General features: G+C 43.3%; 1 protein-coding gene across 2 annotated transcripts in view; it reads left to right on the top strand.

Annotated features, from left to right (window-relative positions):
• LOC124143269 (ankyrin-3-like) overlaps nucleotides 1-6,650 on the top strand; it is a 38,196-nt gene extending 31,546 nt beyond the window's left edge. For both annotated transcript variants that reach the window (XM_048399095.1, XM_046512178.2), the window contains 4 exons: nucleotides 98-202; nucleotides 2,468-2,566; nucleotides 3,421-3,519; nucleotides 4,975-6,650. In XM_048399095.1, the coding sequence (XP_048255052.1) occupies nucleotides 98-202; nucleotides 2,468-2,566; nucleotides 3,421-3,519; nucleotides 4,975-5,142 (471 nt within the window). In that variant the 3' untranslated portion in view covers nucleotides 5,143-6,650. The remainder of the gene's footprint in view (nucleotides 1-97; nucleotides 203-2,467; nucleotides 2,567-3,420; nucleotides 3,520-4,974) is intronic.
• The last annotated feature ends 11,448 nt before the right edge of the window (nucleotides 6,651-18,098 follow it).

Raw genomic sequence — 18,098 nt, forward strand, 5'->3', positions numbered from 1 at the left:
CAAATACTACACATACTCCAGACACTTACATAACACATGGCTGTACTGGATCTGATTATGTTGATGGTTTCGCCCTCCTGTTGCATGTATGGACCAGCTGAGCTCAGATGGCAACAGGCTCGTCCTGGAGGAGGCTCGCAAGGGCAACACTGACTTCCTCCACACACAGCTCTTGCAGCTCAACACTGCCATACCAGCTGCAGTAAGTAGACCCCTCTTGCAGCTCAACACTGCCATACCAGCTGCAGTAAGTAGACCCTTCTAGTTGGTCAGCACATCCATACCAGTTGCAGTAAGTAGATCCCTCTTGTTTGTTAGCACACCCATACCAGTTTCAGTAAGTCGACCCCTCTTGTTGGTAAGCACACCTATACGAGCTGCAGTAAGTAGACCCCTCTTGTTGGTTAGCACACCCATACCAGCTGCAGTAAGAAGACCACTCTTGTTGGTCAGCACCCATACCAGCTGCAGTAAGTAGACCCCTCTTGTTGGTCAGCACACCCATACCAGCTGCAGTAAGTAGATCCCTCTTGTTGGTAAGCACACCCATACCAGCTGCAGTAAGAAGACCACTCTTGTTGGTAAGCACACCCATACCAGCTGCAGTAAGTAGATCCCTCTTGTTGGTAAGCACACCCATACCAGCTGCAGTAAGTAGACCCCTCTTGTTGGTCAGCACACCCATACCAGCTGCAGTAAGTAGATCCCTCTTGTTTGTAAGCACACCCATACCAGCTGCAGTAAGTAGACCCCTCTTGTTGGTCAGCACACCCATACCAGCTGCAGTAAGTAGATCCCTCTTGTTGGTCAGCACACCCATACCAGCTGCAGTAAGTAGATCCCTCTTGTTTGTAAGCACACCCATACCAGCTGCAGTAAGTAGACCCCTCTTGTTGGTTAGCACACCCATACCAGCTGCAGTAAGAAGACCACTCTTGTTGGTCAGCACCCATACCAGCTGCAGTAAGTAGACCCCTCTTGTTGGTCAGCACACCCATACCAGCTGCAGTAAGTAGATCCCTCTTGTTGGTAAGCACACCCATACCAGCTGCAGTAAGTAGACCACTCTTGTTGGTAAGCACACCCATACCAGCTGCAGTAAGTAGACCCCTCTTGTTGGTCAGCACACCCATACCAGCTGCAGTAAGTAGATCCCTCTTGTTGGTAAGCACACCCATACCAGCTGCAGTAAGTAGACCACTCTTGTTGGTAAGCACACCCATACCAGCTGCAGTAAGTAGACCCCTCTTGTTGGTCAGCACACCCATACCAGCTGCAGTAAGTAGATCCCTCTTGTTGGTAAGCACACCCATACCAGCTGCAGTAAGAAGACCACTCTTGTTGGTCAGCACCCATACCAGCTGCAGTAAGTAGACCCCTCTTGTTGGTCAGCACACCCATACCAGCTGCAGTAAGTAGATCCCTCTTGTTGGTAAGCACACCCATACCAGCTGCAGTAAGTAGACCCCTCTTGTTGGTCAGCACACCCATACCAGCTGCAGTAAGTAGATCCCTCTTGTTTGTAAGCACACCCATACCAGCTGCAGTAAGTAGACCCCTCTTGTTGGTCAGCACACCCATACCAGCTGCAGTAAGTAGATCCCTCTTGTTGGTAAGCACACCCATACCAGCTGCAGTAAGTAGATTCTGTTTGTTGGTAAGCACACCCATACCAGCTGCAGTAAGTAGATCCCTCTTGTTGGTAAGCACACCCATACCAGCTGCAGTAAGTAGACCACTCTTGTTGGTAAGCACACCCATACCAGCTGCAGTAAGTAGACCCCTCTTGTTGGTCAGCACACCCATACCAGCTGCAGTAAGTAGATCCCTCTTGTTGGTAAGCACACCCATACCAGCTGCAGTAAGAAGACCACTCTTGTTGGTCAGCACCCATACCAGCTGCAGTAAGTAGACCCCTCTTGTTGGTCAGCACACCCATACCAGCTGCAGTAAGTAGATCCCTCTTGTTGGTAAGCACACCCATACCAGCTGCAGTAAGTAGACCCCTCTTGTTGGTCAGCACACCCATACCAGCTGCAGTAAGTAGATCCCTCTTGTTTGTAAGCACACCCATACCAGCTGCAGTAAGTAGACCCCTCTTGTTGGTCAGCACACCCATACCAGCTGCAGTAAGTAGATCCCTCTTGTTGGTAAGCACACCCATACCAGCTGCAGTAAGTAGATTCTGTTTGTTGGTAAGCACACCCATACCAGCTGCAGTAAGTAGACCACTCTTGTTGGTAAGCACACCCATACCAGCCGCAGTAAGTAGATTCCTCTTGTTGGTCAGCACCCATACCAGCTGCAGTAAGTAGACCCCTCTTGTTGGTCAGCATCCATACCAGTTGCAGTAAGTAGACAGGTCTTTTTGCTGAACATTTGTTTTATCTTTGGTAGTTGCTCTGATAATGGACATGCTGACTACAGTGAATACATCCGCCTCTGACCGCATGTCTGTTTTCCACAGAGGCAGCTGACCCCACTGCACTGTGCCAGCTTCGGAGGTCACACGGACACGGTCCACTTCCTGGTCCATGCTGGTGTTGACGTCGACAAACAAACCAAGGTGAGGAGGCTGTCAGGGCTGGCTGCCACGTGGTTTTCTCTAGAAGTCAGGTCTGTTTTCACTTGATGTATTGGAAGACTAGGCCTGTTTTCACTTGATGTATTGGAAGACTAGGTCTGTTTTCACTTGATGTATTGGAAAACTAGGTCTATTTTCACTTGATGTATTGGAAGACTAGGTGTGTTTTAACTTGATGTAATTGATAGCAGACTCTTGTCAACATTGGCTATGTTTCTAGGTGTGTCAGCACCATACCCAAGCTCATGGGTTTCAGTGGTAAACGTCTGAGACCTGCATCACTTCGTGCATTTCTCACTCACTAAGCTGACTCGCTGTTCTATGGCTGGAATACTGTTCAAACCCAACTCACTCACTCACTCAACATCCTCTTTTATGGTAGAGTGAGGTGAGATTCTAATTCATCCAAAATCATTCTTCAAGCATTTTCAGTTTGTAAATAGTAATAACCAGTGCCTTGAGTATAAAAAATATAGCAAACCAGGTTCTGTGGCAGAAAGATTAATGATGTCATTTCATTGTGGCGTCATGGTAACTGAATGACGTCACAATGGTCTGCAAAGGTCTGTGATGCAATTTCATTGCTTCCATGTCACAATGCTCTGCAAAAATCGGTGATGCAATTTCATTGCTTTGATATCTATAGTGTCCAGGGCCCCGTTCCACAAAACAATCTTAGCGCTAAGATGATCGTAACTCCCATACTTTAACATAGGCTTACGACAGTCATAGCACTAAGATCGCTTTGTGGAACAGGGGCCAGGATGGTAAATATTTAGAATGGTTTCATCTGACCATGTTGAAGGTGTTGAAATGTCTTTGTGTCTGTGCTGCAGGCAGGATTCTCTGCCCTGTACCTGGCTGGTCAACAGGGACATCTAGATGTCGTAGAGATGCTGTTGAACGCGGGGGCGGACCCAACACTACACTCACAGGTGATCCGCCATTGTGCTGTAATCTGATTGGTTGAACAACATTGTTGTATGGAATGTATCATCGTTCTTCGTATGAATACTTTTCTTGATAAGTATCTTCCTTTTCTCAAGACCTGTGAATATCTGGGTAGAGAACAGGTCTTCAGCAGCCCATGCTTGCCATAAGAGGCGACTATTCTTCTTGTAAGAGGCGACTTTTGAAATTTGAGGTAGTCTAACTGTAGATTAGATACCTCTTATTTACATTTTGAACATTTTAGCAAGAGTATATGCTTCTAGGCTATTGATAGGTCATTTTCATATCTAAATTTTTGTGTGAAAAGGTATTTTAGTTTTGAGGTATCGAATGGAATTAGATACCTGATTTTAATCATATTTTGAACAATAAGAATCAAGCAGAATTGATTGTCATGGTAGAATGTTTCTGCCTCACTGGCTGAGTAATAATCTGTGGTCTCATTGTCAGATGTCCTTCTTATATTGATGCAATGTTATCCGGGCAAGTTCAAGGTTTTATTCTCGTCGTTATTTTTTGTTTTCTCCTCTGTTTCAACTGTTAGACAAGTTTTGTCCTGGGTTGTAATATTTTGTACAAAGTATATGTTCATTTTCCCATAAGTGAGGATGCCATCAGAAGAACTTTGTTAGATCTGAGTGTCCATGTCTTTCCTTGTATACAAGTCTTGCATGTATTATGTAGGCAGTAAACATATTTTGTTTTCAATGTAGCTTTACTCAGCTAAACTGAATTTGGAATAATAAAAATATAAACAATGACACCAGAGAGTGGCCCTATGTGGCCAGTTAGTCAGGGGTGATGGCATCTACCGAGGCAAGAGAGTTAACTGACTTTAAAAATCCATTTTCCACCCTTGCTGAACTAGGCGGCTATTATGGAGTTACATTTTGGCTGGACTAACGAGTCTATGCATAGTCCAATCAAAATTGCGCAACGAAAACTTTTGTGCAGATTTCGGTTGACTGGAGGATTTGCAAAGCATGTGCACAGCCAACTCGCTGTCAACAGATATTTTCCAAATCTTTCCATGTTTGTAATAATGTTGCTCACGTGATTTGGTATTGCAAGACGCGTTTTATCTTGATTATCATTCAGATCGTCTTGACTTGGAGCCGCCTTTTTGTTTGAAGAAAATGCAAGTGATACTCGAGGTGGAATCTGAGTTGTCCATAACTGGTAATAGCTACTGGTGGCACTACGGTTGAGTCCAGGAATTCCAGCCTAGTTCGGCAAGGGTGGAAACTGGACTTTAAAAGTCAGTTAACTCTCTTGCCTCGGGAAGATGGGTTGATGGAGGAACGTAGTGTAGACAGTGAGAATGACAAAGACTGACACCACAGAGCGGCTCTATGTGATCAGATAGTCAGGGTGATTGAGGAACGTAGTGTAGACAGTGAGAATGACAAAGACTGACACCACTGCTGTTGTATTTCCAGCTGGGACTGACGCCCCTGGGCATCTCCATGTACACCAAGCAGCACAACGTGATGGTAGCCATCTTGTCCAACACCCCTGGCACCCAGCCCATCAGTATCAAGGGGACCTTCTTCCAGAAGAGGGAGCGTGTCAAGAGGGAGAAGAGGACTGTCTGTGTCATCACCTAACTCTTTCATGTCTATGTCAGTTCTTGCGTAAAGGATTCTATTTGAATATATACTGAGATATATCAGTAATGCCAAATGTTCTGCGTGCACAAACAAAGCCAGGGACAAGAGTCAGAATATACACCAGCTCCCTATTGCTTATTGAGGCGACGTAATTCAACGGCGGATCAAGCATTTTTGAAACGGAGGTGTAAAAAAATATCAAAATCCTCTGTCAATTTTCCTGTCTACAACATACTATATTTGGTTTTTAAAAGACAGAGTGTCCGGACCCACTGGACCCCCCTCTCGGCCAAATTCATTTGTCCAACTGTTCAGGCTCTGTGACTTGGTGTCATCGTGACCCGATGGTCTGGAGCGTTGCTCATGTTTTCAGTGACTGGTTTGACTGGTTCAGACTCAAGGATCTATAGGCCACCCTGCTGGAATATCTGTGACGGCTAAACAACACTCACGCATTCACACCTTGCACAAGCATCCTCACTGCAAATACGCTGATACACTTGCAAAGAATGTTTGAATTCGAAATCTGTGTAGGGAACACCGGGTTGTATTTATGTGAAAAAATCTGCATCAAAGCTTGAATGAGGTGTCGACCCCTTCTGGTACACAGATGCCGAACCCAGTTATGTTTTATTCAGATGATGCAGTGCAGTACGAGGATGCCAGGAACTGTTTGGTGGTATGCGGATATTTCAATGTTTAAATTAATTTTCATCTGTTTTTGTTGCAAAGAGTGACAAATCAATAAAATATTTAGCTCTAAACTTTTCAGCACGCATGGTCATGCTTTCTATGTGAAAGTTGCAGTCTAATTTACCAGCTGTGTGTACACTGATATGACTGAAGAGTTCTTAATTCGAGGCAAATAAAGTGGTATGCGTACAGGGGGGTGCACGCACCCTCTTGAATATTATGAAAATTGGTAAATTTTGATAAATATGTTTGCCCTTCATGTTACATGTACTTCATGCTCTGTATTTCCAGTGCTCACATTTCAGTAAACCTACACTAACCACTAACCCCTGCATCCTTTCCTGTGGTTCTTGTTATCTCAGATTACCCATCCTTGATTTTCATTAGCATTTTACCAATCAAATGTCGAAATAAGGAAAAAGGCAATGGGTAAGGCAGGTGGACATGAAGACATCCTTTCCATCAAGAATTTTTGACAGCTTTCTTTTGCATGTCAGTACATTTTTGGAATGTTGACTTTCGCCCAAAAACTCTATCATAATCAATGGGACTGGCTGTCATGATTGTTGATATTGTCAACCTACATTGAGGCTGGTTTGAAACTCGCATTGTGATTGGTCTTTTAGACTGCATAGCATAGCAAATCAAAGGGGGGTAATTTGAGATCGCGCAAACCAGGGAATGGATGCAGGTAGTCTGTCTTACAGACCCTGATACAAATATATCAAATACAGCCCATGCAAGTCTATAATGTTTGGCAAATCTAGATTTCTGCAGTATCTGAAAATGAAGAGAGTCTCTGGGGTCCTTTTTATTAAATTTTTATTAAGATAATTTAACAACTATTCTGTACAATATGTTCATTTCAGAGACTAGATGTTAGTCTAGGATGCCGGGGTCTGGGTAGGGTGCTGGCACTGGAGATATAGAGGATGTACACACTTCTGTTGGTCTGTTCTCTTTAGGATTAGCTCCACACTGTTGTGGTATGAAGGCAGGGTTGATCAGACTCCGTGACTTGATTGTTTTGGATCATCGTATCCTGCAGCGTGTGATGTTGCTGATACTATCGGCCACTAGTTTGTCTCCCATATTCAGTCATACCTAATTATTTACACCCCATGTGAAACAATTGGAATGTTGCCAACTGCAGTGTGAAACAATAAAACAGCTTTAGGATCATCATTATGATTATGATTATGATTTTAGCCAAGAGTATGCTTTCAAACAGCCATTCAAAACACACCAGCATTGAGGCATCTTGCGTCTGCTCAAACAGAAAGCCTAATAAAGATGATACCAAAGTTGCTCCAATTCTTTTGTACACAGAATATCACAAGAATATATGCATCAATACCTGGTAATTGCGCTGCAATTAACTGGGCATATTTGTCTCCCTTTGTTTTCCAGGATCTGCTGAACATGGATTCAAATCCTTGACCCGCTCTGATTATCAACTGGGTCGTATGGGATTTATTGCACATTATGTTGTGCCAGATATTCCCCAATTACGGTTCAAAACCCGTTTAACCAACTCGCCCACGCTATAGTAAAGATCATATTTACCTAGGTCCTCACACTGTCAAGTACGATATCGATACAGACAAAAACTGAAAACTAAGTGCTGATGAAAGCTTGGTCACATTAATTGTATGAAATCCATACGTCCCTGTGCTAATATTGATATTTAATAAAGCTGTTTCGCAATGGAATTCATACCAGATGGGTTCTGAAAAAAGTCGAGTCTGGACCAGACAATCCAGTGATTGACGTCATGACCATCGATCTAGGCAATTGGGATACGATGACATGCATCAACCAAGTCAGCGAGCCTGACCACCCGATCCCGTTAGTCGCCTCTTACGACAAGCACAGTCGCCTTTTACGGCAAGCATGGGTTGCTGAAGACCTTTTCTACCCCGGAATCTTCAGGGGTCCATTCACCAAGGACCTCAGTGATACAGACAATAGCTGACAATTAGGTGCTGATGAAAGCTTGGCCACATTAATTGTATGAAATCCATACGTCCCTGTGCTAATATTGATATTTGATGAAGCTGTTTCGCTTTGAAATTAACAACATATTTCTTTTGGTGTTTTCAAAGTACAAAATAACTGAACGATGGCGATTTGTCAGCTTGTGTACGAATCTCAACATTTGGGAAATCAACCCTTTTCGTGCAATATTTAAAAAAATATGTCAAGAACATTTTCAAACAATGTGAATAAAATATCTGCCTTGCAAACACCTTCTCATTGAACTACAGTAGACTACGGTTAAAACGAACACGCTTATAACGAACTGACGGATATAACGAACTTACTTTTTGGTCCCGACTATTTGCTGTAGTTATGCTGTATATATGCTTATAACGAATTACGGTTATAACTAATTAAATAAGTAGTCCCTTTGAGTTCGTTATAACCGTAGTTTACTGTAGTTCAATGAATGGGGTCAGAAAGCCATACTTTAAGAGTTCGTGAAACGATACATGTTTTTTTCTTTGTCGTAAACTCAATCCCTTTTACCCTTTGGAGCCTGGGACTATTAGACACCTCCCATAATAACTGCTTCCATTTATTGATGTTTCTGAAGACTGCACTGTTTTCTCTGAGCAAAAGCTTCTGTAACGATGCAATAAATTCCCATTCCAACCAACGGTTTCTGTATTTATTGGCGATTAATTTCGACCTGAGCACAGAAGTGATTGATCTGAATATTTGAGAACACATCGAGGACTATGACAGCCACTACTTTAAACAGTGATGTAGAAATTCATTTAAATTTGACCAGTCATGGTTTGTGTTATGCCGTTTCTACGATAAAACTGAAAATATAATCTTGACAATAAATGTGAAGCTCCGTGTTTGAATAGGCCCTAAGCGCGTTATTGTTTGTCCCACGATGATTTGCAAATACTATCAATCACAGGTTTTTTCGTGCCTGGTTGTTTACAGGTCATCGTGGCATAGCTGGAATGATCCCACTGAGACGTTAAACAACGCTCATTCGCTCACATATGTTTTACAAACAACGTCAACAAACTAAAAGAAACGCCCGTAAAATAACAAGTTACAACCAGGGATCTTCGCCCGCGTGACGTCAAATTCCCGCAGTTCTCTTCCGTGAGAGTGGTTATCACTGCAGACAATTTGTAAGAGAGGTGATATTTAAAAATGCTATACGTTGTAAAAAGTAAATCAGTATGATTTTGAATATCACGTGACTAACAGAGGAGATATAACAATTATAGGGGACGGCAATATCCTTCTTTATCATGAGCAGGCAGTGCGCCTGACGTGTACCATACATAAATCAATATCAAATTAAACGGGTGTGCAACTTATTGATTTATTGAGTAGTTTGTTTAGATATTTATTGATATAACGAATAAATGTCAGGAAAATTATTTTGCTACACAACAATAACAGTCGAGATCGTATTTATATGTTATAAAAGGGAGGGTTCAATGTCCTTTGTCTTGGATATAAACAAACTGCTGTAGCATAATTATGGTTGACAAGTCACACACACTAAGCGTAGTGATGAGTATGGTTTTACGCCGCTTTTAGCAATATTCCAGCAATATCACGGCGGGGGACACCAGAAATGGGCTTCACACATTGTACCCATGTGGGGAATCGAACCCGGGTCTTCGGCGTAATGAACGAACGCTTTAACCACCAGGTTTCCCAACAAGCTTCGACACATAAACACGGTATAAATACATTAAGGAGGGGACGGGTGGCTAGGTGGTTTAAGACGGCGATATTCGCTGTGCAGCCGGTCTGCTCCGGCTCGGGTTTGCTTGCACCCGCCTGGTCGTGGGTTTGAATCCGAGATTTATCCCGACTATGACCACTGATCATCACGAGTATCAATGTTCGACGGATTTCACCAAAGTCTTCGACCTTCTTCAAAGTGACGTTAAACCCATCCACTCACCTCCACTGTGAATTAGGATCATCTTCCCGAGGCAAGAGAGTCGACTGACTATGAAAGTCCAGTTTCCACCCTTGCCGAACTAGGCTGGTGTTATGGAGTTACATTTTGGCTGTACTAACGAGTCTATGCATCGTCCAATCAAAATCACGCAACGAAATCAAAATCCGGTTCGTAAACTGTCACAGATTTCGGTGTATTGCAGGATTTGCTAAGCGTGTGCACCGCCAAATAGTTGTCAACAGATATCTTCCAAAACTTTTCATGTTTTTAATCAAGGTGCTCACGTGATTTGATGCACTTTGCAATGTAAGAGCCGTTTTATCACAATATAGATCTTGATTAACGATCAGATCGTCTTGACTGGGCGCCGCCATTTTGTTTAAAGAAAATGCAAGTGATACGAGAGGTGGAATCTGATTGGTCCATAGAAGAGGCATAGAAGGGACATAACTCAAATAACCACTGGTGGCGCTACAATCGAGCCCAGGAATTCCAGCCAAATTCGGCAAGGGTGGAAACTGGACTTTTAAAGTCAGTTAACTCTCTTGCCTCGGGAAGATGAGAAGGATAAAATAGGTGTCAAAAGGAAAATGCTTCATGGAAAAAGACAGTTATTCAAAAGAAGGATTAAAAAACTAGGAATCAACAGGAATCATGTAGTCCTAAAACGGAAACAGAATCAAGGCGCTTCAAACACTTTCTCACTATAACGAAATTCACGCGATCAGTAATAACATATAGGACTCTGGTACTTCAAATACATCCGTTATAGCCTGACTACGGTTTTGATATGTCTGATTGTGATTTCTGGTCAGTCGGTCTCATGCAAGTGCTATATCAAAGCCCACTCGCGCCGTACTAGCTAGGAACAAACTCATCAGTAACAGCCTGGAAGGTTGACAACTTGTCAATGACCTTTAACGATGTGTGAATAATGTGCTTTGAACAGCACCACAGACCCTATACACTACGTTCTCTGGGTCATGTGAGTGATTCTTCACCCGGTTCATCTCGTTATGCGCATGTCTGTGGTGAAGGATTACACCTCGCAATGTTGACGTCTCCCAAACTTCCGCCCTCATCGGTGACCACAGCCTGCGCCGTCAGCACCGTTCACGACTGTTCTGTGTTGTTAGACTTGTGTCTGGCAATGATTAGCCACGATCGTGATTTATTTCGACCGTTGTCCGTTTATCATCGCCCATGTGGAAAATATACAATTACGAGTTCACAATGGGTGCTTCGCGAGTCCATAGGAGCCTCCGAAGACTGGATTCAACTCTGATCTTTACCGTGACATTTTGCACATGCATTTCTGAAACGAAATGTGAATATTGACAGCAACCTCCAAGCACCGCCTGTTCCGCTGACTTGTCCAGCTGTTCTGTACCTGAATACACTTCATTAAAGAGGGGCTTACATCTCGTGTCGTTGTGCAGACTTTGTAAATTGCGTCCTTTGTGAATCCAACTTTGACTCTCATTAGCGCAGTCGTTAAGTGTCGGGGTTAAATGGGGTTTATCTTTGCGATCAAGATTATTGCACTTCAATAGCGACGTGCGTGCGCGCGTGCATGTTCTTACTAGTTGACTAATGCCAGTTTCATAATGCATAGGTTCTTATGCCAACCCAATGAGATACCATGCCGCAGTTTAACGGCCAGTCATTGTTTTACCCTTTTTTAACCGAAAGCCAGGCAGGGTAACAACAAGTTTGTTTGTTCTTTAACGCCGCACTCAGCAATATTCCCGCTACATGACGGCGGTCTGTAAATAATCGCGTCCGTCGGAACCAGACAATCCAATGATTGATATCATTGATTATCGATCCTAGCAATTGGGAAACGATGACATGCATCACCCAAGTCAGCGAGTTTGACCACTTGATCCCGTTAGTCGCCTCTCAAGGACAAGCATAGTCGCCTTTTACGGCAAGCATGGGTTGCTGAAGACCTATTCTACCACGGATCTTCACGGATCAACTAGTAACATCTTTTAAAATCTATTGGTATGACGCGGCCGGGGATCGAACCACCAACCTTCGCTCACCGGACCGACGCTCTATCCACTAGACCACACCGGCGGTCTATCGGCCATGTCATAAATAAATCAAGAAGAGCAACTTCATAGACCGCTGACTTAACCATTAACAAAACAACGATCTGTGTCATTTCAGAACAATAATGCAAACCATACCCCGCCCACCCTATTAGCCAACCAGAAAACAGTAGCCGCTAGTGGGCGTGGCCAAATTGTTTTCACTCATGGAAATACAGACGCAAAATCATTGTTTGGTTAGCAAATCAAATCACATGAAACCACTTCCAATTTATTCATAATGATTTAAGTCAAAGTTGCTAGGTCAACCATATTGGTCGGAGCCTAGTGCCATGTTAAGGGAAGACAATGCTTTATAATCTGCTGGTCACCTGGGGCAAGTGTCTAGACGTGTCACACGGAGACAGCGGTGTCATGACATTACTAGTGGAAGGCCTCAGTAAAGTTTTCAAATCATCCTTTGGTAGACATGTGGAAGACATTTCCAAATTTGACGCTCACCTTTTCGCGAACACCCGGTGTCATCACTATTTGATAGTGATTCATAATCACAGGCTCATGATGTCATGATATAATCGGAATCGGGCAATCGACACTTTATGCAGAGATTTCTATTGGATATGAAAAGGGTTTTTTCGCTTTATTTATTTATTAGATAGATAGATAGATAGATAGATAGATAGATAGATAGATAGATAGATAGATAGATATAGAGAATCTCACCCGAGTGTCTTTTGATATCAAATATATCAACACGAGTTGATAAAAGTGGAAAAATTCCGAGGCTTGCCGAGGATTTTTGCCACTTTTATCAACGAGTGTTGATATATTTGATATCAAAAGACACGAGGGTGAGATTTTATTTATCATCCAACATCATTCTTTCAACTTTTCCAATTTGTAGACAGTAATTAGGAGTGTCTTCAGTGTAAAAAGTACTGCAAACAGCTTCAGTAGCAGAGCCATTAGTGACGTCATTTAATTGTGACGTCATGGTAATCAGTGACGTCACAATGGTCTGCAAAGCATCGTGATGTAATTTCATTGCAGCGATATCTACAGTGTAGATATCGCTTGATCTCATCCCAGCGATATCTCCTGTGGGAGCCAGTTTTGGATGATAAAGATAGATAGATAGATAGATAGATAGAAAGATAGATAGTAATCATCAAACGCTAGCTTGATATATTGGATTTGAATCACATTTGGTGGGACTGTGACTTGTGCCACCCTTTAATGACTGGCCAAAGAATACACGGGTGCTTGTTTATTGGAGTGACAGGCATATGACTATCATTAAATGCATGGTCCTTGATGTCGGACACCGCTGATACGGCGCATCTGACAGTCTGTCGAGCTGAGGAGAAGCTAGCGCGTATATAGTAACTAATATATGTCAATCGATCTTATTTGGCTTTGATATTTCCATTGCAAAACTATCTTTTTTTCTGAGAATAACCTAATTAAATGCTTCAGGCGGGCTTGAGATTAATGGTGTGTAGGTAAAGGTTACCCGTTACCATGGTGATAGTATGATTGAAATGTGATTATTCCGGTATGGAACCCACAAAGTAGAGAGGGTATACGATAAACGGAAAGTAGGTAATAGGCATAAGTAGATTTATTGCCCTCTTCCCTTTTTAATTTATTTGCTTTTCATCACACTCGCCTCTCGAGAGTCACTCACGGTTATTCAGCTGCCTTCGGCTGACAAGTCCGTCTATACAGTGAGCGCTTAACACGACACTAACAGACTCTCCACATGCACGTGACTCCAACCAACAGACGATGCACATGTACGTGACTCTAACCAACACACGAACCACATGTACGTGACTCTAACCAACACATGATCCACATGTACGTGACTCTCACCAACACAGGATGCACATGTATGTGACTCTCACCAACACACGATGCACATGTACGTGACTCTTACCAACACACGATCCACATGTACGTGACTCTAACCAACACACGATCCACATGTACGTGACTCTAACCAACACACGATGCACATGTACGTGACTCTTACCAACACACGATCCACATGTACGTGACTCTAACCAACACACGATGCACATGTACGTGGCTCTAACCAACACACGATCCACATGTTCGTGACTCTCACCAACACAGGATGCACATGACTCTAACCAACACACGATGCACATGTACGTGGCTCTAACCAACACACGATCCACATATACGTGACTAACAACATACGACCCACATGTACGTGACTCTAACCAACATACGATCCACATGTATGCGACTCTTACCAACACACACTCCACACATTCATGACACCAACCAACCATCCGTACGGATTACCATCTACTATCTGGGCGACACAATCTCGACCATCGCAGTAGGCAAAGCTGGAGTACTAACATACCTTGCTGCTGTGGTCTGGGCAGCCATGTCTCAACCTCCTGAAGCTCTAGGCGATCACATTCGCCTTCAGGGAGCAGGGGACGAAGTGGAAGAGAGACCGCTGTGACAAGGGGTTAACTGTTGGCACGACACCGGCTGCAGCGACATCCATCACGCCATCGTCCCACTCCCCCAGTTTTCACAAGGACAATTAACTATTTCGTGACTGCGGGCAAAGCCTTCCCCGATGTCATTTACCAAGAGATATTACTGTTGCTGACGTCTCATTATCAATGTTAAGACCATGGTGTGGCTACTGTCAACTTGACCTGAGTGTGTGCATGATGTTCCGGTGTCCCCCTTTTTAACCCTTTGTCTTCTGTATTTTTGCAACTTGCTGAAGGATATATCAACATGACAGTCATGATTTTACAAACAAGGGCCATGCAATGTCACTGAACATCTTGATTGTGATTGTCTGGTCCAGACAGATCGTCGTCATATAGTTGGAATACTTGTGATGCGGTGTTAAACAACAAGCAAAAAAACAAAGAAACATCAAAGTCAAACCTGCCAATATCATAACGCCAAACCACTAAAACCGTATGTCTAAGCAATGAAACATTCCACTCTCTTGAAAGTAGAAATATGTGAAGTTTGTTAATGGAAGAATTAACGACCAAGCTATACCCTCAGTGCATATCATACAATCTCGAAAATGTTTCTCGAACCATTTATCTTTATTTTAAATGCAGATGCCATCAGGTCTGGTATTCTGCCAGACTCGTTGTGCAGCCGTAAGTTTTTGTAAATACACCCCAGGGAAAAGGGTTTGAATTCTCTTCAACCACAAGTTTGTAAACTTCTCCACAAATAGCCTCCCTTGAGGACACGGAGTGTGAAAAACGTGAACATAGATCAAACAGTTTTTGTTGTGATGTTAGCGTCTGTCGCCTGAGCCACCATCGCTCGTCCCTCTCCATCAATCACCGGCCTGCAACATTCACTGGGGCCTGATGAAAGACTGGTGGAAGTCGTATCTTCTCGAGAACTGTAAGATGTCCCATACAGGTTTACCAAGTCATTTGAGAAGCGCTCTGGTGCGTAAGCCTTTAAATACAGGTCTACCAAGTCATTTGAGAAGTGCTCTGGTGCGTAAGCCTTCAAATACAGGTCTACCAAGTCATTTGAGAAGCGCTTTGGTGCGTAAGCCTTCAAATACAGGTCTACCAAGTCATTTGAGAAGCGCTTTGGTGCGTAAGCCTTCAAATACAGGTCTACCAAGTCATTTGAGAAACACTCTTGCGTGTAAGCCTTCACACATCAGTCAACCTAATCACCTGAGAAGTGCCAGAATTGAGAACGAAAGTGACATCGTATCCCGACGGTACGGATTATTTCTCACACACGCACGCACGCACGCAGTCACGCACGCATGCACGCACGCCGTCACTCGCTCACGCACACATTTATACTTACAACAGAAATGTCAACGACCTGCATCATTTTTGGCATTTGTACCAACTGAAGTTAATACTCCGTGAAATAGCAATGCACTCCTCAAAACTGAGCTAAATATTATTTATTTTGTCATCTGCTATCGTTGCTGACACAATTACCCCTCTTCCTCTGTAGAAGAGCCGTTATTCTGATGCTCTTATTCAGAAAACAAACCCATTGCCCCTCTGGGAGGCATCTGTTTAATGATCACAGCATGCCAAACAATTCACTCCACTCAAGGTAGAGCAAGTGCATGATTAAGCCTTGATCATTCTATTGCCCATGTAAACAGATACAGAGCTTTAGCCAATGCATGATGCTGTGGGTCTTGGCTTCATCAAGGTTTACTGACGGCACTACCGTTGCACTACCCGCGAAATGGTCGACTGTCCCAGCCTGTACCTATCCTAAACCAGTTGAACAGCGATGCAGGGCTGCTGACCTTCTCAACACACTGCACATAAACTCGATGCAGTGGTCGTTCAGATAGCCTCTCCTAGCAACTGATAGCAACTGAGTCTGGGCCGATTTGATATGGCACTTCGCTTGGTTGACACTCATTCTAGTACCGTCCAGCAGTACACAACCATTCAGTAACCACCTGTGACATACAAGATGTACAATTATATCTAAACAAAATAGAAAACACAAAGGAATCGATGGCATGGGTTGTTTATGCAGTAGTTGAATGCTACAGGGGCGTACGGGTAGCCTTGTGGTTAAATCTTTAAACCGACGTCTCGGTTTTGATTCCACACATAGGTTCAATGGGTGACGCCAAATCTACCTCGCTGTGATGTGGCTGGAAAATTGTTCACAGAGGCGTAACCCCCTGTCCAGTCAGACAAGACCCAACAACGTTGGGTTCCATGAAGCGGAAGCCTTCCTTTAACCCGAGGACACATCAAACGGAGTGGGTCAGACATTCTTTGAATACAATAATCCATTTTGTAACTCTCTCACGGGGCATATCAACTCGCCTACAGGTGCTAGTGTGAGTCAATTGAATTATGGATTGACAGTTATTATTTTTCGGTTCATCGCGGATTGAACCAGTCAGCACTTTGCCAAGGAGTCGTGCGGCGTCATTTCCAAGAAGTGTTAACTGAATATAATGTTACATTTGTGAAGGTACGAGATAAGGCTTCATGTTTCTCACATAAGCAAAGACGCATTGCTAAGCTGGATATTTTAACTCAACCTTACAAGTATAAAATGAAAACACGTGGACTGACAACTGAAGGTCATTATAAAGGTCATTTTGTATTTAGGTTCAGCTATTTCATTTGCTATATGACGGCGGCTGTTAAATGATTTACTCTGGATCAGACACTCCAATGGTTGATAGTATGAACAACGATGCACACAGTCGGGGTACGATGAGACGCAATCAACCAAGTCACCGCGTCAGACCCACCGATCCTTTATGCCGCCACTTACGACCAGCAAATGCTGCTGGGTATCATATTAACCCAGTATCCCTAAGGGACCAGCCGTGAGTGAGTGAGTGAGTAAGTATGGTTTACGCCGCTTTTAGCAATATTCCAGCAATATCACGGCGGGGGATACCAGAAATGGGCTTCAAACATTGTACCCATGTGGGGATTCGAACCCGGTTCTTCGGCGTGACGAGCGAACGCTTTAACCAGTAGGCTACCCGACCGCCTCAAAGGGACGATGAGGCGTGGATTATGATTTTGTTGATTCAAGCGTGTTTCCTCATGAGCAATACAAGGGGATGGACATATTATTAATGTATTACTTTGATTTTTTAAGGTTCTGAGTGAACGTTACGCCGTTTTGAACACATTTTCACTTACATTAGCTACATGTGGCGGGAACGCCAGAGTCAGTGCAGATCATAGACGTTACTTCAACGGGGAAACACACAAACCCTGGAATGGAGCTGGCAGACTAAGGACAATAATCTACTATTCGATTCCACGATATTATGATCCATTCACATCAAAGGGACGCAACTCTGCATGGAGAATTGCGGCGCCTTCGACATGTAGATCACATTATTATATAAAATAATAATTTCAAGTTCGAATTGCTAAATTTCCCAAACAAAGTGGTATACTGAGTATTGTTCGTATGGACGAGAGTGAATGTATGAGTGAGTGAATGAGGGAAGTTATACATTTAGAGATTACTCCCAATATATCACTAAATAGCATTACGACACAGTGACTATCCTTACGCAAAAAAACTAGATACTCTAAAATTTTGATATATGTGAAAAGGCGACTTGAAACGCCTGCAGCATGAAATGCTCTACAGAAGAAATGTCATAAATCACTAGAAGAATACTCCTGATCTTCTTAAGGTCAGATCTGATGATCAAAGTTTCCTGATGCAGTGTTTCGACATTCATTTAT

This window comes from Haliotis rufescens, unplaced genomic scaffold (assembly GCF_023055435.1).
Source record: "Haliotis rufescens isolate VD_foot unplaced genomic scaffold, xgHalRufe1.0.p SCAF_19, whole genome shotgun sequence".
NCBI classification, from domain to species: Eukaryota; Metazoa; Mollusca; class Gastropoda; order Lepetellida; family Haliotidae; genus Haliotis; species Haliotis rufescens.